Source organism: Natrix helvetica (assembly GCF_964273705.1).
Source record: "Natrix helvetica genome assembly, chromosome: 12".
Classification (NCBI taxonomy): Eukaryota; Metazoa; Chordata; class Lepidosauria; order Squamata; family Natricidae; genus Natrix; species Natrix helvetica.
The window spans coordinates 15,392,568-15,417,233 of record NC_138556.1 but is presented as its reverse complement, the minus strand read 5'-3'; the positions used below and the strand labels follow the sequence as shown (position 1 = coordinate 15,417,233).

General features: G+C 45.2%; 1 protein-coding gene across 2 annotated transcripts; it reads right to left on the bottom strand.

Annotated features, from left to right (window-relative positions):
• Window positions 1-217: 217 nt before the first annotated feature.
• On the bottom strand, window positions 218-24,139 carry MAPK6 (mitogen-activated protein kinase 6). 2 transcript variants are annotated; one of them, XM_081964476.1, is made up of 6 exons: window positions 24,018-24,139; window positions 7,728-8,952; window positions 5,538-5,682; window positions 5,028-5,192; window positions 3,531-3,732; window positions 218-2,253 (listed from the first exon to the last, which is right to left on the bottom strand). In XM_081964476.1, the coding sequence occupies exons 2-6, from the start codon at window positions 8,280-8,282 to the stop codon at window positions 1,161-1,163; spliced, it is 2,160 nt and encodes a 719-aa protein (XP_081820602.1). In that variant the 5' UTR covers window positions 8,283-8,952; window positions 24,018-24,139; the 3' UTR covers window positions 218-1,160. The 2 variants fall into 2 exon arrangements, with proteins under 2 accessions (XP_081820602.1, XP_081820601.1); XM_081964475.1 differs by lacking the exon at window positions 24,018-24,139 and adding an exon at window positions 15,369-15,576.
• Between the last annotated feature and the right edge of the window lie 527 nt (window positions 24,140-24,666).

The window sequence follows — 24,666 nt, the reverse complement described above, 5'->3', positions numbered from 1 at the left end:
GTCTCTTCCCCCCCCCCCCAAAATAAATACAATTAAGACTTCTAGGAGCATTTTGTGATTAAAAACAATTCCTAATTCCTTTGGAGAGAGAGAGAGAAAGAGGGAGGGAGAGAGAAAGAGAGAGCGCACCCCCATCCATTGCAAATTCTTATACACATTTTACTTGAAGGGAAATCTCTCTTTTTTTAAAAAAACTCACACACGGATCACCTCAAAATAAGAGGATGTTATTTCATCTCTATTTCAGCTATGTAGGCAACAAACCAACAGTGCTAGTAAGAACTTCATCTGTAAAGCAAGTCCAAAAGAATTCGACTTTCTACCGTTACAGAAAATATAATCTGCTCAAATAAATAAAAACGCTGCATATTAACATTTCCACTATAAAGTATGCATACCAGAATATTTATAAATATTGAACGTTTTTTTTTTCTTCTTCTTCCTCTTCTCCGTAATACCACCTACTACAATAATGCTGGCTAAATATGATAAGCACTAGGGTCGAAATTGAATATTTGCCACATACTGCAGTTACCTTGAGGTAGATCACAAACATGCTTACCAAATTTCTGCATTCATGTACAGTTGCTGCTGGTATCATGTGTTGGAAGAAATGTGTACAGTATGAAAAATTCTAAAATACATATGAATGGAGAGGGGGGCGGAAATGTTTTGAGGGGGGAAAATATAGATTATTTTTCTCATGCAAACGATGAATGTGGTGTGATTTCAAGGCAAGATTGTTATTTTTTTTAACTCTGCGAAAGGACGCGCTGTCGGTAAAAAGAGTTTCTACGGGGTTTTAGTGCATTTCTTTCGTTTACTCTAATTTTGCATTGTCAAGAATCTTTTTCTTTCTTACTTTTTTTTTCTTTTTCTTTTTTTTAATATACCCTTGGTGTGCAAAATGACATGCCAGTTTTAAAACAAAACATCGTCATGGTTTTAAGGAAAGGAATTTCGGATCGTTAAAAACAATGGTAAAACAAGGGGAAACTATTAAGGAAATCCGTAGCAAAGTTACATCATTTGATTTCAAGTAAAAAAGAAAGAAAAGACTACTTGTAATAATAATAATAATAATAATAATTAAAAAAAAAGGAACACATTTCGCGAGTACAAAAAGAAAAAAAAAAGGAGGAGGAAGAAATGTCTGCTGTTTAGTTCAGGTGTTTCAAAATGCTGCTGTAGGCCTTATGGGGGATCTGAGGAGATGACTTCATAGGCGAAGGAGTGAGGGTGGCTTGCAAGGATTTTAAGGGTGAGCCAACCGGGGTGGAAAATTGGGGAATAGCTATAGCTTCAAGGTGCTTGTTAAAGAGAAATTCTCCACTACTACTCAGAAAGTTCCCCTCTCTTTCGTTCTCCCTGGGCTTCCCATCTTCGGCTGTCTCAACTTCTGGAGTTTCGGGCTCTTCCTTCCTGCTAAAGAACCTGTCGAGATAACTGGGGTAGGGGGGGTTCTCCTTCTCCATCTGCTCATCCTTCCTGACCTCGCAACAGAACTGGTCTATCAGGAAGCACTCCTCCCCGCCGCTGACCAGCTGGCCGTCCCACGAGTTTTGGTAAAGGGCCTCCAGCTGGGCCAAGTTAGCCATTCCTTTCTCCTGCTTCTCCCTGCTGACTGACTTGGAGATGCCTTTGGGCTCTAGGTGGGACACCGAGCTATTGAGGTCGTTCAGCTTATCGACCGCAGCCGACTCGTGCTGCAGGCTCAGCTGAATCGTCCCCGCTATGAAGGAGTCGAAGTCAAAGGCTTGACTCTTCTCCTTCTCGGCCAGCTGCTGGGACGCCTCCTTGAGGGCTATCTGAGCTTTCACCCAGCCATTCTTTTCGCACTTGGACTTGCCTTTCTTATCTGACTTCTCTTTGCTCTGCTCCTTCCAGTTAGAAAGATCTATGATCAGCTTGGGCTCATAGTAATGGTTCACCTCGCTCTCTCGCCAGACTAAATTATCTAGGTAGGAGGTGGACCTCATTTTGTAATTACAGGTATGGTTACATTCCAGATCGCAATACTTGTTCTCGTGGTGATCTGGGTACGGCCAACAAGGCTCGGTGGAGAAGTGAGTATCGAAAGCCGGGTCTTCGAGGTACTTTTCGCGATCGCCATCCAAATATTTCCGCGGGTCCACCTGCACTTCCTCCTCGTCGGTCCCATCCGAAAGAGCCCTCGGATCTCGCTGGACTTCATCGGCTTCGAAGTTGTTGTGAACGGGCCATTCGTGTTCTGAGAACTGGCTTTCGTGGTACCTGCGATAATGAGACAAATGATAAGCAGCCGTTTACTTTCAGGGTAGCTTCAGAAGATGGATGGATACCGTATTTTTCAGAGTGTAAGACGCACCTTTTTCCCTCAAAAAAAGAGGCTGAAAGTTTGGGTACGTCTTATACACTGAATACAGCTTTTCTGCCTCCTGAAACCCTGCCCCTTTCACAAAATGGCCATGCATAGCTTGTAGGCGGCTTTCAGAGCGCTCCTGGGGGCTGGGGAGGGCAGAAATGAGTGAAAAACGGGCCATTTTTTGCTCAATTTTGCCCCTCCAGCCCCCAGGAGCATTCTATAAGCCTCCTAAAGGCTATCCATGCCCCTTTTCTGACATGAAACAGGCCCATTTTTGCAAAAAACAGGCCGTTTTTTGCTCATTTGGGGGGGCATCCCCCCAGGAGCATTCTATAAGCCCCCTAAAGGCTATTCGTGCCCTTTTTTTGAAAAAAAAAAAACTCTGCCTGTTTTCACGAAGTCTGCAGAGTGCAAAACCTTTTTTTTTTATTGCCTCTTCAAAACCTTGGTGCATCTTATACTCTGGTGTGTCTTATACCCCTAAACATGCGGTCAATGCCCACCTTTTTAAGCTTAATAACCGGCTATGTGAATTTCTCACGGTCTTAATTTGGAGAACTACTCAGTGATAGCACACAGGTAGTTTCCAAGTTGTGACCAGTCACTTAGTGAGCATTTGAGTTCCATTACGAGACACACTAGCTACTTACAACCCGATTTCGCTTAACTACTGGGGGCGCTTGCTTAATAACCGCCACAAAAAGTGCTGGGAAATTTGGATTGGGTCACTTGATGCCTTGACTTACAACTGCAACAACTAATGACTATTTCAGAGCTCAGTTATGGTCGTAAGTCAAGGACTTAAGAAAATACCTGGTCTTCAAAATGCCCTGAAATGTTTGCGCCAGATGCGTATTTTAGCAGCATCTAACACCGTGTGACATTCTACTACTTTATTAGTAGTATTATTTGCCCAGTATCATCTTCATTTAACGACCCCATAACCCCTTGCAGGGTGGAGTCTGGGCAACTGAATAGAGCTGAGCGTTTACTGGCCAGATGCCTTTCCTGTTGCTAATGCGGAGTCACATTCAGCAGATCTATTCTCAATGTGCCCAGAGAGAGAAATATCTGCCTCTACCTAGGATTGAACTCACAGCCTCTTGATTGTGAGGAGAGAGCTCCACTTCTAGGCCACCACACACCACTCACTGCAAGGGTCCGGAGTAATTTCCCAAAAGTTTACCTTTCCCAGTTATAGACGTGGCTGTGACTTTCATCCATCAGCAGAATGTCATCTACTTCATCCTCAATGTGGAAAGGATGGCTTGAAATGGGCTCATCAGTTGGGAAGGAATAAATACTCATGTAAGGGTGAGACAAAGCTTCTTCCGCTGTCAATCGGTCCATGGGACTGAAGGTCAGTATTTGTTCCAGGAAGTCCAAAGCTAAAGAGGATAAATCCAATTTTGTTTTTTAAAAAAAAAGTCATATGAACAGAATATGAAGATTACATCTTTTATTATCACACTGTGTTTCGTATTTCCGAAAACCGGAACAATAATAACAATAGCACCTATATACTGCTTCGTAGTGTTTTACAGTCCTCTCTAACCGGTTCAGAGTCAGTATACTGTCCCCAACAATCTGGGCGCTCATTTTATTGACCTCAGAAGGACGGAAGGCAGAGTCAATCTTGAGCCGGTCAGGATCGAACTCCTGGCAGTGGGCAGTGAGCTTGGAATACTGCATTCTAACCATTGGGAGGGAGGGAGGGAAGTAGGTAGCAATAGCACTTATATACTGCTTCACAGTGCTTTTACAGCCCTCTCTAAGCAGTTTACAGAGTCGGCCTCTTGCCCCCCAACAATCTGGGTCCTCATTTTATTGACCTTAGAAGGATGGAAGGCTCAGTCAACAGGATTGAACTCCTGGCAGAAAGCTGAATTAGCCTGCAATACTGCATTCTAACCCACTGCGCCACCACAGATTAAAACGTAATGCAAACATTGGCTTTTCTTTTTCTTTTTCTCTTCCTTGTGACGTAGGACACCTTCTCCTTTGCGGCATTTGCGTAAGCATCTGTTTGGCTACCTCTCTCACTGCTATAACGAGCAACAAATATGATGGGAACGACAGAAAACAAAATCCACAGATAATAGGGGACTGGCAACGAAGCAAAGGAACAGTTGTAGGCTTAAAATATCAGACATGGAGAGTTCCTGAACACGGCAGCGTATAAATACACTTACGAAACACTGTTTCACCTGGTAAGCTGCCTTTTCCCCGTTAAAATGTCACCTGCAGTAGCTGGGAAGAAACACTTGCCAAAGCTGCCTTTCTCTTTCAAGCCACAGATGATGAGTAATATAGGATGTGTTGAAAAGGCGTATGCGGGGAGACAGAACGCTCACTGCCCATTATGATGCAAATGTTTCGGCCCTTTACGGAGAACAAGTCAATTCCCTCCGTGCGGAGTGCTGAATTTCCGCTGTAAATTCTTTTTGAGTTAACAGCACCAGGAAAATAATAGATGCATACATACATTTGGCTCCAGGATGTTCCAGAACTGGGGAAAGAGTGATACACGGTACGCCCAGAGGTTTGTTCCTTGTTTCAGAGGGCCTTGTACACTGTGCACCACAACAGTCAAAGTCACCCTGACCACAGGCTCAAAACCGAACGTAAACAAGGAGGAGTGGAGGGAGAAGAGGACGACAACAACAAAGAGGAGCTGCGTTACCTTCGGGGCTGACACCTGGGAGTAACTGAGGTAAAGGTGTGTGTGGCTCAGTCATGTCGCTTTTAATGTAAACTGGGATTACGCTGAGGAGCTCCTGGCGGTCTTCCTCGTGCACGACGGGAATCGATTCCAGAATCAGCTGCATTTGTTCAAGTTCATGGGCGCCTAGAGAAGCAGGCAAAGAGGCAAACGTCAGCTGCGTTGGAGAATATTCCAACTCGAGGCTGCAGGGCTGCGTTGGAGTAGGATGATTTATCCGGGGTGGATTATTTTCCTCCCCAAAAACTAAGGTGCGTCTTATACTCTGAAAAATGACAGTAAATACCATAAATGTTAAGTAAATATAGTATTCTGGGATTCCTTCTCGTGCCTCCCCTCAGCAGACACTGCTGCCCCCTGGAGTCCTCCCGTAGCCGGGATGTCGCTATCCACACCCGTCTTTTGGGGATAAAAGGAGCACCCATCACTGCATTTTTAAGCGGCAGGATTGTACCTGCTTTCTTTACCAACCTGCGAAGAGAGTTTTGCCTGTCAGCATTTCAGCAAAGATGCAACCTGCAGCCCACATATCAATGGCTTTTGTGTAGTTGTTGGGCGACAGCAAGAGGCGAGGTGATCTGTACCATTTAGTTACTAGTCCTTCAGAAAGATGGCCCTAGGAGAGAGAGAGGGGAGGGGTGGGATGGGGGGTGGGTGGGAGAGAGACAGTGTTGGATATTTATTTGTGCCACCTCCATTCGGCCTTCCTTCAAGTGCCTTTTGCAATTTATTCTGCTGCATTGCCACAAGAATTTTAGAGAGATGTGGCGATATTTCAAGTCTCCATGAGTTGCGCGGCCTTTGGGGAATGGGCCTGAGCCTAAGTCCACTCCATTAGGTAAAGGTTCCCCTCACACATACGTGCTAGTCGTTCCCGACTCTAGGGGGCGGTGCTCATCTCCGTTTCAAAGCCGAAGAGCCAGCGCTTTCCGAAGATGTCTCTGTGGTCATGTGGCTAGCATGACTCAACACCAAAGGCGCACTGTTATCTTCCCACCAAAGGTGGTTCCTATTTTTCTACTTGCATTTTTTACGTGCTTTCGAACTGCTAGGTTGGCAGAATCTGGGACAAGTAATGGGAGCTCACTCTGTTAGGCGATGCTAGGGATTCGAACCGCTGAATTGCCAACCTTTCTGATCAACAAGCTCAGTGTCATAGCCACTGAGCCACGGCGTGCCAATCCCAATCCCCACAGTTTAGTCTGTGTTCATAGGGTTATTGTGGTTTGCAAAAGCGGTTTTTATGCATTCTGTGGAAGACTCTTCTTACATCATGAAATATTTGCACAATCAAACAAACCTTTTAAAGTGTTTGTAAACTAATTTTGCGTTATCTTTTGTTTCGGTAAACATGAGGTTTGGTTCAGGGCAAGATAATAAAATCTGCTTTGCATGAAAGCCTTTCAAATTACTTTTTGTATATGCCACAAGAACCTATGTAGGATCCATGAGGGACTTTTTAACGCTTTACTGTTGTATGCATTGAATCATTGAATTGAATACATTGAATTTCAAATCCCTAGCGCCGCGTAACGGAGTGAGCTCCCATTAGCTATCCCAGCTTCTGTCAAGCTAGCAGTTCGAAAGCGCGTAAAAAGTGCAAATAGAAAAACAGGAACCACCTTTGGTGGGAAGGTAACAGTGTTCCATGCGCCTTCGGCGTTTAGTCATGCCGGCCACATGACCACGGAGACGTCTTTGGACAGCGCTGACTTTTTGGCTTTGAAACGGAGATGAGTACCGCCCCCTAGAGTCGGGAATGACTAGCACATATGTGTGAGGGGAACCTTTACCTTTACTGTATCACTATACACCTCAAATGCCTGTTTTAGGAATGAGAAATATATAACCGAGACCCAATTATGTAATGGTGCTCCTAGAAACAGACAGGTGACAATATCTCTGGCCTCGAAGAATCTACAGGTCAATTTTCAAAAGTCTTCAGGAATATCAAAGTCTATAGCAAAACTCCAAAATGGCCACTATATTTTCAGCTGAAGGGATTGGTTTTATGGAGCTTTTATAGATAATCATTCTAGCTAGGCTTTTAAAGCTATAGAACATTGTTCTGTAAGGGAACTATTAGGTAGCCTTTGTGGAGAAAGATTCATAAATCAATCAAACATCAGAATTGATTCTGTCTGTTCTAAGACTATCTAAGACAGTGTTTCTCAACCTTGGCAACTTGAAGATGTCTGGACTTCAACTCCCAGAATTCCCCAGCCAGCTGGCTGGGGAATTCTGGGAGTTGAAATCCAGACATCATCAAGTTGCCAAGGTTGAGAAACACTGATCTAAGACCTTCCTCAACATCTCCCCAAGTGTTAAGACTAAATGGCTGTTTTTTTGCGCTAGCGATTATAAAAAATATATATCTCCAACCAATGCCGGAAAGAGATGGCACATATCCAACCAGGCTAAGATAAAGGAGTTAAACAGGTTGACTGGAGAACAAGATTTGACACATCGCATTTTGTTACAGGGCAAAAGAATCTTGCTAAGGTTCGCGTGCGGTCTTAGCAAGATTGAGAACGCTCAAAAGCGTGGAAGAGATAAACTTGGCCAGATATTAAGCATACCCTGTCTCCAAATGTGATTTTGTCCTCCACCCACCTATCCACCCACGTTTTAAAGGAAAACACCTTTTTTTTTTTAACTGACCTTATGAGAATAATGAGGATCCATAATCCGGGCCAGGCCAAAGTCCCCGATTTTCAGCACCAAATCTTCAGTATTAATAAAGAGGTTCGCTGGCTTGAGATCCCTATGCAGGACGTTGGCCGAGTGAATGTATTTGAGCCCACGTAGCAGCTGGTACATGAAGAGCCGGGCGTGTTCTTCCAGTAAGGGCCCCTGCTCCACCAGGTTGGCCAGGTCGGTCTCCATATACTCTTGGACAATGTAAACACAGTTCAGTTCTGTCAGAGAGCCGACGTCGTCCGTCAGCTGGCTCCCGTTGGGGCCCAGGATCTCGAAAACTTTGACAATGTTATCGTGGTCGAGTCTCCGGATAATTTTGATCTCGCGCAGGGCATGCTTGACGCTCTGAGGATCGGAGAGGAGGATCTTCTTGACGGCTACTCTCTTGTCGCAATCGTTATCGACAGCGGAAAAAACCAAGCCGTTGCCACCAGAGCCTAGAGGTTTTAAGTCCATGTACCGAGAACCGACATCGAAGCCATGAATATTCATCAGACTTTCGAACTTCTCTGCCATTTTCCTTTTCTTTTTTTTAAAAAAAAATTCCGTGTCCTGTTTTCCTCCCTCTTAAAAACGATTCCCGCTTCTACGAATCTAGAGAGATGCTTCCACTGGTAGGTCGCGAGGGTCTCGTAGAAAAGACGAACGATGGGTCGACTGCTGGATAGCTTCGGGATGCTCTCATTGCACGGCCAGCCAGCCAAGGCCTGATGTTTTCCCCCCTTTTAGGATAAGCACTTAAGACTCTTTACAGATCACGGCGAGGAGAGAGGGAGAGAAAGAGGTCGCGGCATTCATAGTTCAAAGAAAGGTGCAGCACATCCGCAGACATGGAAAGGAAACGCCAGGCAAAATCAAATGGAACGAAGCGGCATCTTACGCGCCCTTCACTCTATATACTGTGCCAAACTGATAGACGTTTAACAAAAATGTGAATAAATAGGCATGTAATAGGCTTGCGTTAACATCCTCCTCACAGTGCAGATACATTCAGTGTTGGACTGGTCCTGAGCAGCTTCATTCTAAGGTGGATGGTTTTGGTCGTCTCTGTTTTGCACTCTAGTTCGCTACTAAGAGGAAGAGGCGGCGCTTTCTGGGTACCAAGGATGCTGTTAGTTAATGATCAGGTGGCTCCAGCTCACCACAATCACAATCAAAGCTACCATCCATCTTAATCTGTGAAAAACTGAAGAAGAAGAAAAAGAAGGAGAAGGAGAAGAAAAAAGAAGCCACATGTAAGCAACCCAAATCATTAGACAGGCTTAAAGTTTAAATTGCATAGTTTTACCGCAAACTAAACTTTTTTTAAAAGATCACACACACACACACACACACACACACACACACAGAACTAGGCATTAGGAACCTTTTGATCTGCTGGGTAGAGCGGATCCATCACTGATCTCATTCCAACCCAGCAGATTCTATCTCATTATGTGCTTTTCATGGATAGGAGCGCCTATAAAAAGGCACAAAGGCAAAACAAACTCTCGCCTGTATAAAAAAAATATAGCGTCCATCCACTGGGAAAACATGTACTTTTTTCCCCCCAAAACAGGTGAAACTTTTTAAACAAATCGTCGCTGTGTTAAGTACTTTCATATTTTTTAAAAATAAAACATGGTCTCACTAGGGCAGTGTTTCTCAACCTTGTCAACTTGAAGATGTCTGGACTTCAACTCCCAGAATTCCCCAGCCAGCCGGCTGGGGAATTCTGGGAGTTGAAGTCCAGACATCTTCAAGTTGACAAGGTTGAGAAACACTGCCCTAGGGGATTCTTCCTAAAAAATAAAAAAAGTGAAGACACCAGCTGTAAAAAGCAAAAGAATAAGCACATTTTACAAAGAAGGATGAATCTGAAATAACTGAATTTGCCAATCAGTCCTGGATAGGACCTTCTGCGCCCGTAATCAACATGCATTCGTGATCCACTGGAGTTTAAAACAATTAGAAATCAAGATATTCTGAATGCCTGGCTCATTCCGGGAAATACATACTCCTCAATAATAATGTGATTTTTAGATAAAATGGAAGGTAGCAGAGAGAGTACATAATTGAACAGAAAGGTAATCCCGATACAGGATGGTTTTTTTGCGGAGAGCAAATCTAGAAATATTGTGGTGGAGACCAAGAACTCTGATAATTTCTATGTAAAGGTAAAGGTTCCCCATGTCGTTCCTGACTCTAGGGGGCGGTGCTCATCTCCGTTTCAAAGCCGAAGAGCCAGTGCTGTCCGAAGACGTCTCCGTGGTCATGTGGCCGGCATGACTCAATGCCGAAGGCGCACGGAACGCTGTTACCTTCCCACCAAAGGTGGCTCCTATTTTTCTACTTGCTATTTCTATGTAGACCTTAGTTTTAAAAAATTGTTGGTAGTGGATCATACTCAACTGAATGGAATGTTAAAAATCCATAAACTATTTTCTAGTACAATGAAAGCAATCCTTTGGTGGATCTCCACATACCAGCTACACGCTCTTGGGTTTCCAGGGGCCCACAAGTTCAGTTTCATAGATTATGACTTCACCTGATGATGAAGTCACTTTCTATGGAGATGGCATTATTTTGGAAAGTCTTCTGTTAACCATTACAGTGCTATCTTGCTCCCCTCTATTCCCCTTTTCCCTTCCAAGGACTTCCGCCTTCCATATTTGGCTGCAGGCACTGACTGCCTGCTTCTGAAATGTGGCTGAGGTTTTTAACAGGAAGAAAAGGGCTTATTGCGAGAGAGAACAGATGAAAAGGAGCCGGAGAAAAAGGGTGGGTGGGTATAGGGAAGCTCACTGTTGAGCCACTAGCTTGAAAACTAATGTTTCGGTATCAGAAAAACAACTGTCTTTACAGCAGCCTGGTAGCATGAAAACTGAATCGACAGTCAGACGAACGGATAAATGACAGTTAGGTGTAAAGGAAAACTGCCAACTGTTTTTTGATAGTCAAATAAAAGATTTGCTTTTTAAATAATGTGCAAGTTTACACAACCTTTTATTGCTAACTATGTGGACTTGTCTTACTCCAGGGGTGCCCAAACTTGGGAACTTTAAGACTTGTGGACTTCAACTCCCAGAATTCCCCAGCCAGCTGAATTCTGGGAGTTGAAGTCCACAAGTCTTAAAGTTTCCAAGTTTGGACATCCCTGGTCTACTCAAAGAAGAAGGAAAAAACCAGCCTGGTTCGCGTTTTCATTATCTCAGACAACTCCAATTTCGGTTTGAAACTATTTTCCAGTGAACCACAACTGCTTGCTGCGTATTTACTTACACAACGGGCCTAGCAAAAACCTGGGGTTGTTCTTTCTGATGCTAGCTATGCTTCAATCGTGGCTTAAAGGTTGTTGTTGGGGTTTTTTTGACAGAAGATGACAGGGCATGGAGTTAAAAAGTTTCCTTCTGAGTCAGTCCCTCGTGCGTATTTCACAGCAAGAGAGAACACCATTAAATAAATATGGCTCATTAACTCAATTTCCCCCCCCCCCCCACAAAGTCATGCTCTGACCACAATACATATTAAGCAAGCAAGCAAGCAAGCAAAAAAGCTTTTAACATACTGTAGCTTTCTGGTTCTTCTACCTGGAAGAAGCTACTCAAACTTACCCAGAGCTTATGGCATCGTGAGTCATTAGGCTACAAACTCTCAAATTCTAGGAACAGCCCTACCCAACTTTAAAACTGACTGGAACAGGACCTTCTGAAATTAATACATAAAAATGCATGAGTAACATTTGTCCTGTGCTATCCTCTTTTACGTTCACAATAAACCTCCGAAAGGCCAAACGGGGCGGGGGGGCGGGGGGGGGGAGTCATGGCAAATATGGCCTGAAGTCAAAACAAGTTGGGAGAACCGGAGTGAGCTGGGATTTTCATGGCCTGTCTTTTGTTTGCTCGCAACCCCCACGTGGGCTGACCCTCAATGGAAACGTCTTGGGGAGTTGTGATTGTGCAGCACAACTAGCTTTCAAAAAACAAACAATATCATGGAGATGTCCATGAGTTATGGCAGAGGGTGCAATGGAGGGGACACACACACACACACATAATTTTTTAGGATATTTGCAGTCCTGCTGTTTTAAAAGTGTAGGAGGGGGGAAGCAATTATGACAACTTTATGACTTGTGGATTTCAACTCCCAGAATTCCTGAGCCAGCACAGCTGGCTCAGGAGTTCTGGGAGTTGAAGTCCACAAGTCATAGTGTCCCAACCCTGTTATAGTCAATAAGTCAGTTGTTTTTTAAAAAATTAGCAGCCCCCAAATACATGCATTCCCCTATAGAACAACTAGCCACATCTATGGTGTGGTTGTGCAGCTTTGTGTTTTGCTCTGGGTACAAGATTTCCATGCCAGGCACAAAGCGCACGCACTCACAAGACACACACAAAGCTTTGAAGAGTTTGGCATTCTTCATAACACGGACCTTCCACCTTTGCTGGGAAATACTAACTGAAGCTGACCATTGCCACACACTGCCCTGTAGGGAAGGCCGGCCGGCGAATGCGCCTAGTCCTCGACTTACAACAGTTCATTTAGTGACCGTTCAAAGTTAGGACGTCCCTGAAAAACGTGAATTGTGACCGGTTTCCCCCCCAAAAAAACTCACTTTAACAAACTTCCCACTTAACGGAAATCGTGGTTCTTAAGCTGAGGACTGCCTGTGTTAAGGTTTTTTGTTTTTTTTTTTCTTTAGGAAATTTAGAAAGGAGGAAAAGCTCCCGGCAGGATTAGCTTTTCACAAACTTATTAGATAATCGGGCAATAGCTAGGTCTTTCTGGAAGAAAAGAAACCAATTCTGGAAGGAATTGGTAAGGGAAAAAAAAAAGCTGTTATACAACCTGATAAAAAAAAAACCCAGAGCCCGATTTCTGTTAACATGATGAGGGTGGTTATGTGGATTTTTTTTAAAAAAGAAAAAAAAAATACCAGCCACGTTGCAAGCAGTAGGCAGTGAGTCACTTTGAGGACTCCTGAAACTGCAAACCTTTCACAACCTCCCACTTAATCCCCACACATTCTGAAGGCCAAGCTATTGTTAATTTACACATGCTCCCTCTGATTAAAAGTCACTAAATACTTTACTTTTCCCATTGTAAGCAAAAAGATAACGCGTCAACACTCAGATTTCAAGCTCTTGAAGAAGACACGATAAGGGTTTGATCTCTGCCCGGTTTGCTTCCAAATAAACGTTTACTTTATAAACTGTGAATAGCTGGGGCAAGTTTCCCACTTTTTCAGAAAACGAGGCATGCCACCAAAAGAAAAAAGAGAGAGAGTAGCAGAATATAACAGACTATAACTCAACTGAATTTCTTTGCTGCGGGGGCAGGCCTACTCTAGAAATTAATATACATTTCAGTGAGAATTTCCTGGGCTGAACTAAACCTGAGCGGAGACTGATTTTAGTCTTGAGAAAGTGCTGTGTTCACACAGCTTGCTAAACCAAGCTTTACCAAATCAACAGATCCTGTAGAAGATGCCAAGCTAAGAAATAGACAATAACCTAAGCCCCCTCTTATAGTCCACCTAACCTAAGATGCTGGTGAGCCCAAAATATATTTACTGTCGTAGTTCAGCTTTCCTACTTAACTGTGGGCCGGTCTGATGTAGCGGTTAAAGCACCAGGTTTGAACTAGGGAAGCTGGGAGTTCTAGTCTTGCGCCTTGGGCATGAAGCTAGCTGGGCGACTTTGGCCCAGTCACTTTATCTCAGCCCTAGGAAGGAGGAAATGGCAAACTACTTCTGAAAAACAATACCAAGAAAATTGCAGACTAATCCAGGCAACCACACCAGGAAACAAACACCATCTTAAAATTACTAACTCTTTAACTGTTTCCAAATGAATGAATGGCCATTTTAGAACAAGCAACTTATTCATTTATTCATTCAGATATTCCAGTCATGCATAAATCCCACTCTGGAGAGGGTTCTAACCAAGAATGATAGCTACTCTGTAAAGATGGCCATAAATGTACCCCATCTTGGTTTGTATCCTTTGCAGGGGGGGGGAAGGCTATGCAAGACTCCTATTGTTCGAATTAAAGACCCAACAAAGAGCAACTTTCTTAAGAGAAGCCGAATTCAAATATTCAGTTATCTATCCGCCCTTACTCAAGAGCGCAATGCTCACCCAGCTGTAATCTGCATTTGCCTCCTTGCCAGGTGGTTAGCAGAGGGGGTGGGGGGGCTCTCTAATTGGGAAGGTTGCAAGAGGAAAGGCTTGGTCCTTTTCAAAACCCAGCCGCCTCTTTTTAACAGATGAACAAGAGTTGGAAGGGACCTTGCAGGTCATCTAGTCCAACCCCCTGCCCGAGCAGGAGACCCCCACATCTGCCTCTACTTGGGATCGAACTCACAACCTCCTGATTGTGAGGTGAGATATCCCAGCAGGCCTAAGGACGCAATAGGCTGGGGGGGGGCTTTTTTTTTAAAAAAAATTTAATCTGCAGAGAGCAATAGCAGCAACATCAAGGAGGGAGAGAGATCTAATTAGCAGCGACTTAAAAAACAGAGGGGTTTTTTTCTCTCCACTGGATCCCCTTGTAACTTGACACAGATCTCCCCCCCTCCAACCCGGCAGCTGCTGTGGCAAAAGAGGCCCAGCAATGAATGAAGTCTGTCCCAAAAAGCAAAAATGGGGGGGGGGGGAGCCGCCAATGCCGCAGTCTTGGCTGGCCAGGGAGGGGGTGGGTGGGTGGCAGGAGCGCCTAGAGACTTTCGCCAGGGATGTGTCACATCTGCCACCCAGACGCCAACATCTGCCCCAAGAGGCAAGGAGACCCTCCACTTTATTTACTGAATTGAATTTAACTCCCCCCCCCCAAGCAAAGAGGCAAGGAGACCCCCCCCCCCCACTTTATTTACTGAATTGAATTTATGATTGTCCACCAAATGGCAAAGGACCATTTGGAAGCTGGAGCTTTGCTGGGGAGGAAGGGAGGGAGATGGACACTGTGGCTTTTCCCCCAAATGCCCACCAGTCTTTCTTGAAGCCCCTTCCTCACATCTTAAGGGGTGGGTGGCCCTTCCAGGCTGATCCTGGCGTTTTGAGGGCCACTTTGGCCAAGAAAACAGGAGTGGGCAGGCAGCAACAACAACAAAAAGGGGAAGGCATCTGTTTTTCTTTTGAGTTTGGGGTCCCGAGGACGACCCCAAATATCCTCCCACCCCCACTTTAAACCCCTCGCCCTCTGTCCCCCACTTTCCGGCTTGGGGGAGGGATTCGGGAAGCCAACACGTGGCGTCAGAGCGTGTTCCCGGAACCGCAACCCCCCCCCCAAAGTCCGCATTCACACGACCGCCAAACTCGGGTTTCCCCGGGTCGTGGGAATGCGGGCAAAGGGCGGCCCGGCTCTACCTCGCCGGGGGAGCGCGGAGACCCCCGGCGGGACACCCGGGAGGGCCCGTCCTCTTCCAGCAACGGGGTAAGATCCGTCCCCGCCCCCCCGCCCGTCTCCGCCGCACTGCGGAAGGCTGGCTCGGCCGGTCTTCCCGGCGCCTCGGGCCCGGCGGGGCGCGCGAGAACAAAGCGCCTTTGTGCAGCGGCAGCGGCGGGGAGGGAGGTAGGGAAGGCGCCCGCCCGCCCGCCCGCCGCGACGCCCGCCTCGACTCACGGGGCTGCCCAGGCTCATGAAGACGAAGAGCAGGAGGGGAGGACGATCCAGCGGCGCGCCACACGCCGCTCACGGCACCGCCGCCGTCGCCGTCGCTTCAACAGCAGCTGCCGGGCCCCGCGAGAAGGCGCCTCTGCTCGGCGGAAGCGGCGCGGCTCCCTCGGCGGCTCCGGCCATCTAACCCGGCGAGAGAAAGGGGAGGCGGGGCCAGGGGCGGGGCCGGGGGTTGGAAGGGAACGCCCACTTTGCTTCCCCCCGAGGGAGGAGGACGAGGAGGAGGGAAGGAGGCCACGCCCGCCCCCTTTTCCCCGCCTCGCGCCCCCCGCCCTGGCTCGCGCGCGCTACGTGGCGGTTGGTCGCGAGGCGGGCCGAACAAGGAGCGCGGGGTTGGGGGGGGAGGGGAAAGGGAGCCGAGCGCTTGCGCGTGCGCAGCTCGTCTGGGGAGGAAGAGAAGGAAATAATGAGCAACGTGAAATAGCCTGAAATATATACGTTTATGTATATAATGCATAATGTATATATGTATCTGTATATTATATGGATGGATGCATAGAGGGATGGAGATAGATTGATTGATAGAGGGATAGATATAGGTAGATGAGAGATAGATGGAGGGATGGACATAGATAAATGAGAGAGAGGGATAGAGAGATGCCTACAGATAGATGAGAGATAGATAGAGGGATGGAGGGATGGATATAGATAAATGAGAAATAGAGGGATAGGGGGATGGAGATAGATTGATTGATAGAGGGATAGATATAGATAGATGAGAGACAGAGGGATGGGTATAGATAAAAGAGATAGAGGGATGGATATAGATTGAGAGATAGAGGGATAGAGGGATAGAGAGATGGATATAGATAGATGAGAGATAAATTGATAGAGGGATGGAGGGATAATGGGATGGATAGAGATGATAGATAGATGGATAGATAGAGGCATACTGGGATGGATATAGATGAGAGATAGATGGAGGGAGCGAGGGAAGAATGGATAGATAGATAATTATAGATAGATAAATAGAGGGATGGATGGATGGATAGATAGATAGGTAGAACGTGTAGCTGTGGATGTATACATTGGGTCTATAATATATATGTATCTATGGTGTGTGTGTATATCAAATACCCTGTGACAGACACATGTACACAAGCACATGCATGTACATATAATGTATATAATTCCATAAGATAAAATAGCCCATAACACACACAAATGTGCACATACGTATATGTGTGGACACACATATACATAAATACATAAAAACTCATAAATGCCCGGTTTTGGCACCTAGTACCAGCAACTTTTTCTATCCTTGCGCAAAAAGCTCTGAGTGCAGAATGAATATGGTATGTGTCAATGTGCTTACACTTGAAAAAGATAGTTCAAAAAAGTACCTTGTACAGTGTGTGTGTGTGTGTGTGTGTGTGTGTGTGTGTGTAATACATTTCTAATATTTCCCTCAGCCGATAGGGCTATGTATTTATGTATATGTATATCTTGTATTTGTATATCTTGATATATCTGTCTTTCTATGATATCTGTTGCTCAATCTATCTATCTATCCATCCATCCATCCATCCATCCATCCAACTTGGAGAAAGGTGGAACAAATGGTGGAAAACCTTACTTCTCACCGTTCGGTTAAGTTTCCTAATTTATTAGACTGCTTGAATGGATGGTAACTACAATTCCTTGGGTGGTGCACCAAATCAGTGCACCTGGCTGCCAGGGTGGCATTTGTTTCTGCGTAAACAAGTTTAGGATTGCGGGGTGCAGCTCTCATCTCCACCGCACCTTTGCCATTCATAATCCTACCTGCTGTTGCCGGGTGACTCAAAAACCGGCTGCACTTAGCCAGGCTTATTGGTGTTAGCGCAAATAGGGCTGCAATCTAAACAAATCTTTTAAACAAACCCCTCACGTCTGAAAGAACTGCGGGTATCCTCCTCTTGTTTTATTTCTCTCCTTTATCCTGCTTTTCTCTCTCCCCCTGTTTTTTTCCCCAAATGGCACCTCTTCAGAGCTGTTGGATGGAACGCCAGATATAAAATGGGCGCAATGCAATCTTTTACACTGTTTTAATTCAGCTTTCTGTGTGATTCCATGGTAGGGCTGCGTCACTTACGGAGGAGGGAAACAGTCACTTGGAAGGACAGGGCATGCTTTGCGTGCAAGTCCAAGGTTTAACTGTTTTGTTAAACATGAACTATTTTGACTGAGCTGGAAAAACTCCAGGTTGAAACAGGACAGTTGCCAGATAAGAAAGAAAAACAGCTCCCTATTACCCTGGGGTGATGATCTTGCTGGTACTAGGTGCCAAAACAGGGCATTTATGAGTTTTTATCTTTTCTAACCATCGTTTACTCCCAAACAAGGGTAAACTTCATAACCGAACAATGTGGGGTCATATTATGCAACCAAACCAACCCTGTGTCACCTATTCAGCCAAACCTAAATATAACCACAATATTAAATATAAAGGTAATTTATATTTTGCCCGAAGACATCTCCGTGGTCCTGTGGACGACATGACCAAATGCCGAAGGCGCATGGAACGCTGTTACCTCCCCACCAAAGGTTGTCCCTATTTTTCTACTTGCATTTCTATGCGTTTTCGTACTGCCAAGTTGGCAGAAGCTGGGACAAGTAACGGGAGCTCGCTCCATTATGCGGCGCTAGGGATTCGAACCACCAAACTGCCGACTTTTCTGATTGAGAAGGTCAGCGTCTTAGCCAGGGAGCCACTGCGCCCCTGTTCATTAAATTAAAAGAAGGCTAAAACAATGATAACAGATAGAACAACCCACCTTAAAACCGACAGTGGGTATCTTCGGCCTTTTAACACCAGCCATCAACAGTACAGGAAGAAGCAGTCAAGAAATATTCCACAGACCAGCACCTGATAACAGCCATGAAGATCTTGGAAAAGATATTCAGGGGCCATGATGTGTCTTTAGTACAGAGATCAGAATTCGGCAAGCCATGTCCCAAAAGTTCCTTTTTCAAAAGGCAACTGGACTTTCCTTGAAGACGTTGTGCTTCTCATCCAAGAAGCTTTTTTGCATTCTGTTCAATTCTGAAGAAGCCTCTTGGATGAGAAGCAAAACATCTTCAAGGACAAAAACACAAAAAAAGTCCAGCTGCCTTTTGAAAAAGCACGTTTGGGACCACCATGACCTGGATGACTGAGAATCTCCATAGACATTTGGCAAGCCATGATATGGTAGCTGTGATACTGTATGGGAGTGAAAGTTGGATTTTGAAGAAGCAAGATAGGAAGAGCACGGATGGCTTTGAACGTTTAGAGTTGGAGAAGACTCTTGACAATACATGAACAGCCAAAGAAACAAACGAATGGATCTTCAAAGAAATCAATTCACAGTTCTTACTCAATGCATGAATGCATTTTCCTACCTATCATATCATATTTTCCTACATATCATGGAAAACCCTAGTTTTCTAGATAAGGCTCTAATGCTGGGAAAGTTGGAAGGAAAGAAAAGGAGATGACCATTAGCAATGTTGTATGGACTCAGTTGCCAGAGCAGTGACTTATATTGATGGAAGAACTGAAGGACAATTGTGGAGAAAATGTAACTATTTGATCGTTAAGAGCTGACAATGACTTGATAGCACGAAACCGATCAAGAAACATAAGCACATTATGGCTAAGTGCAAGCAGTGAACACAGCATTGGGTTAAGCCAGGGGTCAGCATTCCAGATGTTTTTTAAGGTATAATTTGGGCCCTAGAAGATTCAAATGGAGTGAGTTTGGATGACCTTAAGATCTGGCCATTTGGCAAACCGGCTGCATGAAAGTAACACTTAATCATCTGGAATTCTTTCTGTTAATCAGATTTTTATGAAGGTGGACTGATAGGAAGACAGGGCACAAAGTTAGGGGCTGAGCCTATTCCTACGAATAACAAACCTTGTTGTTGTTATTATTGTGCTAAAACATTTGTTACCTAATCAAGGACGGTCATAACGCTTTTGAGAAACATCAAATCAAGAACAGCGTACAACCAATGACAGTTCCAATTCATTAAAATCAAAGCCTCGAGTCAAGGAACAGAAATGAAACAATCCAATAGCTGGCATGACCAAATTAAATTGGCGCAAAATGATCTCGCTTGATATTTTTAGAACCGCATCAGGGAAGGGACCAGACAGATGTTCCAAAGCAGGAGGTCACAATTTTAACCAATCACGAAGAAAGTCATCTTACTCTGTCCTGCTGGCTAAACTTTAGACCACAGAATACAGAAGAGAATCCCTGATGAATTTCAGAGGTTGCATACGCAGCTGGTCTTAAACTGCAGTTTTCACACCTTGATTGTTTAATTAAATCACGGTTGGCCGTGTCCACAAATTACATTGTTATAAAACATGGTTTATGATAAGATATGATAATCTAAGGCAGTGTTTCTCAACCGGTGGGTCGGGACCCCTTCAGAAAACACATCTTTTTGAAAAAATACGGAAAACATAAAATAATTTTATGGTTGTGGGTCACCACAACATGAGGAACTGTATTAAAGGGTCACGGCATTAGGAAGGTTGAGACCCACTGATCTAAGGCATTATACAACACACTAAGGTCACACTAAATAAACAGCGATAAATTTTAGGGCAGCGGTTTTCAATTCAGCAACCTTAAACGTGTGGACCCCAACTCCCAGAATTGGTATGGGGAATCCTGGGAGTTGAAATCTACCCATCTAACAGTTGCAAACAATGTGTTGGTCCCAAAGCAGATTTTGTGATATTTTTTTGTGGTTATTCCATTGATTTGAGGGATGCTTAGAATGGAAGCCAATGAGTTTAGTGACTGGCTTTTCTTGTATAGCCTGTAGCTTTTATTCAAGTTTTTTTCCCCAGGTGACTCATGTTTTCCGTCTCTCTCTCCCAGGGTAGAAACTTCTGTTGACGGACTAATGCTCCATTAACCTTGTTCACCTCCTGGTTCTCCCAGCCTGTCAACACTTCCTCTGTAGGCCACTTTCTGCAGAGAAGAACCTGAGGTCTACCTTTTGCCCAGCCCTAAGTAGAATGAAAGGTAGTACAAGAAGCAAACAGCTTCTCCCCAACTCCTAGGAAGTGTCATTTGCTATACACATCTGGACCGATGGTATTTTGCATCACTGCTCCATCATTACCAAAGTAAACATTGCAAGGTCTTCTTCTACAAGACTTTGTCATGTGGCTTTATCCAATGTGAACTGCTTTTTCTCTCTGAAAAGAAGGGACCTGAGTGAAGAAAACATCTGTAGAATCCCAGATCCTTCCCATTTGGAAGGATCAGCTGTCAGTTCAATCCTTCGCCAATGTACAGGAAAATTAAGCAAGCTACCTGCAGATCCGACACCGGCCGGATCGGCGAGACCAGACCGGCCCGATTGTCACCGCTGCATACACAGCTGTGAGGCGGCTGGCTGGAACAGGTGAGAAGCGGGGTGAGGCTGGATGATGTCATCTTCATGAGGGGGGTGGAGTGCGCGCATGGGCTGGCAGGGCTGGGGAGAAGTTTAAATGGTGGCGGGGAGCACTGGGCAGTTAGCGCTGATTTTGCTTGGTGTTTTGTCAGTTCGTGCCAGAGCTTTCGCGACAAAGATAAACCGTTACAACCAAGGACTGTGGTTTTTGTTTGGTGTTTTTTCCTCGCGGCGTACCGGAACCTGACACTACCTTCCAGAGGTTGCTGTGAAACTTCCTCTTAAAAACCTCCAGAGATGGAGAACCACCTCCATGGATATATCCTTCCACTGTTGTGGAGGTCCGTAAAGGGGGCGTGCATAAGCGCACCAGCGTACCTACCGTCCCTGTCCTACTGTCTCCACTCATTCGTACCCATTGACTGTGCTTATACTTATATCCGTTATCTTGTACATGTTTGACAAACTAACTAACTAAATAAAATAACATAAATAAGATTGCTTGCTTGGAGATTTTCAATTACGTGCAGGGTTGATACTATTGTATGTTCCATCACTGTCTGAGAAACTGTCTTTGCAAGACTCCGAGGTCATTCAGATTAGAAAAACTAGGGATCCTTGCATCTGAAGTTCCCTGAAGTTTATGATGGAAACATTTCTGGCAGGAATCTGCGATTGTGTTCCAGGTCTCCCACATTGTTGAACTTCTTCACAAGTAAAGAAAAACACGATCCAATCTTTCCTCCCCCTTCAAACAACAGGGGCCACAATAAAATTGTTTAGTAGGTTTTTCTGGATGGAGGGGGCTCGCTTATTTGGATAAGTTGCCAAGGACAATTAGACAATGTTTGTGTGTGTATGTGTGTGTGTCCAAAAGAAGAGATAAGTGATATAGGACAGCGGTCACCGACTGGTGGTCCATGGACTACTGGTTGTCTGTGGGAAAGTTTTGGTGGTCCTCAGAAAAAATTATTTGCATTTTTTATATGGCACTAAATCAGGGGTCTTCAAACTGTGGCCCCTGGGACAGATACGTGCAATGAATGCTTGTGTTGCTGCAGAGAGTCTCCCCCTTCGGGGTCTTTTTGTGCAGGTCAGAGGGGGGCAGAAATTCTGACTTGGGGTCTGCTTCGGCCTCCTGGTGTGGGGCTTTGGGTGAAGGCTGGAGGGAAGCGCCGCTGGTGGCGAAGAATCGGAGGGCCTCGTTCCAGTGGGACTCCATCATGACCTGGAACTGGCTGACCATCTCAGCCCACTGAGCCTACAGGTGCCGGTACCTGGCCTTGCACTCCCACAGGTCTTCCCTCTGCTTGGAAAGCCTATGCTCCTAGTCCTCAGTGAGGTGCTTCTGCTGAGCCTCCTTCTCAGCCAAATCCAATTTGAACTGAGCTGTTTTGCCCACTCTTTCTCCTGGTGGTTGCTTAGCTCCAACAACTGCTTCCTGTTGGGGCCCTAAAGAGCCCGGGCGGGCAGGCGAGGAGTGGCTGGGAGGGGAAGGGCGAGTAGAGGCTGGCGAGGCGCCCCTCGACATGAGCGACATCAAGTTGGCCACACCCATCCAGTCACATGACCACCTCTCCACACCCACCCAGTCATTAGGCAGATCATATTAGTGGTCCGCGGGATTTAAAATTATGAATTTAGTGGCCCCTAAAGTCCGAAAGGCTGATGACTCCTGATATAGGAGGTAGCATCGATTGTGGGCACATTTCTTCTTGTACATTTTGCATGTAGTAGTGAAAGAAGATACAATACAATACAATAGTAGAGTTGGAAGGGACCTTGGAGGTCTTCTAGTCCAACCCGCTGCTTAGGCAGGAAACCCTATACCGTTTCAGACAGATGGCTATCCAACATCTTCTTAAAGACTTCCAGTGTTGGGGCATTCACAACTTCTGGAGGCAAGTTGTTCCACTGATTAATTGTTTTAACTGTCAGGAAATTCCTCCTCAGTTCTAAGTTGCTTCTCTCCTTGATTAGTTTCCACCCATTGCTTCTTGTTCTACCCTCAGGTGCCTTGGAGAATAGCTCGACTCCCTCTTCTTTGTGGCAACCCCTGAAATATTGGAACACTGCTATCATGTCTCCCCTAGTCCCCTCAAGATCTACCAGGTTGTTACTTCATTCTCTTCTCAAGATGCAATCCACACATTTGGTTTTTATGAAGCAGGTTTCCTTCGACTTGGGTGCCAATTACTTCAGAGTAAACATATTCCGGATGATCTTATTAATCTTCAGCAATTTTTCCTTCTCATGGTGCAACCACGTCAGCCAACTAGCAAAACAGGTTGCCTAGAGATTTATAGTAGATTCAACCATATGAGCCGCGGTGTCATTTTTTTTTCCCATGCAAAAAATGGATTGAAACCCAAGGTCACAATGAAGAGAATCCAGAGCTGACCAGAGAATTATGATCATATTATTGGTAACAACATATAAAGCCCTTTCCAGGGGAGGAAACATGTTACATTTTTTTTTCTCTTCTGAACATTTGCAATAAGGATGGGAAGTTTTGGCAACAGCCGCAATATAATAAGCAAACTGTCTCCCAAACGCTGTTTAATTTCCTGCCGTTTGCAACCTGCCGAGCTGGTTTCCAACAAGCAAAAGTCAATGGGGGGAAAGCCCGGTTCGCTTAACAACTCTAGGGATTCCACTTAACAACCGTGACCAAAAAAAGCCGCATAAAATCAAGCATGAGTCACTGTACTGCTTGCTTAGCAACGTCAATCCTAGCCCTAATTATGGTTAAGGGACGCGGTGGCTCAGTGGCTAAGACGCTGAGCTTGTCGATCAGAAAGGTCGGCAGTTCGGCGGTTCGAATCCCTAGCGCCGCGTAACGGAGTGAGCTCCCATGACTTGTCCCAGCTTCTGCCAACCTAGCAGTTCGAAAGCACGTAAAAAATGCAAGTAGAAAAATAGGAACCACCTTTGGTGGGAAGGTAACAGCGTTCCATGCACCTTCGGCGTTTAGTCATGCCAGCCACATGACCACGGAGACGTCTTCGGACAGCGCTGGCTCTTCGGCTTTGAAACGGAGATGAGTACCGCCCCCTAGAGTTGGGAACGACTAGCATATAAGTCCGAGGGGAACCTATACCTTACCTTTACCTAATTATGGTTATAAATCAAGGACTACCTGGATGGCTACAGTCTCTCTTATTTGAGGCTCCAGACAACCTGTGAAAGCTCAGCTGAGTCACCTACCTTACCAGGTACAAGAAAGCTCAAAGCTGTGAAAATAATTTCCTTGCCTCAGACCTCTCATCCCTACCACACCTTTGCTCCAAGGTGGATTCAACATTCACAGGCAAACAGCTGGTTCTTCCTTATCCCAAAGTATTCCACTTTCAGCATTCCGGCTGTTTGCAATGGTGCTCAGGAATTTATTTATGACGGCCCACCTGAGCTTGATATTAAAACAGAGGAAGGGGGAGAGGGAGAGTTGTTATGTCTCGTACTAATGATGTTTAACTGCAACGAAATCCAGGCCCCCTTACCTGGAGTTTTATGGCAGCAATATCTGCCTCACATTATTGGGAAAGAAACATACCGTACTACTTCCTTCTAGGTAAAAGATGTCGCGTTTAACTGCAATTTAATTACCGCTGGATTGAACCACCCAGATAAAAATTCATTGTCATGAAGTTCTGCCTTGAGAAGGGAATTGCTGTAGTTTTCAGGCCAAAGGCCCATTTCGAAATCCTCCAGAAACTGGATTTCAGAGCCTCAAGGAAAGATCGGTATAAAATGCCCTTGCTATCTGCAACGCAAGCATTCCATTTACGGAGACAGATGTATCTGCTTTATTAGATAATCACCTTTGTTCCTACCCAGTTTATAAGGCCTTGGTAAG

Excerpts from the sequence above, each read along its gene's own strand:
- MAPK6 (XM_081964476.1), bottom strand. The coding sequence starts at position 8,282 with ATGGCAGAGAAGTTCGAAAGTCTGATGAATATTCATGGCTTCGATGTC. Across the intron at positions 5,683-7,727 it reads ATCCTCATTATTCTCATAAG|GGCCATCTTTCTGAAGGACT; the intron begins GTCAGTTAAAAA and ends TCTCTCTCCTAG. Across the intron at positions 5,193-5,537 it reads AGGCAAAACTCTCTTCGCAG|GCGCCCATGAACTTGAACAA; the intron begins GTTGGTAAAGAA and ends CTGCTTCTCTAG.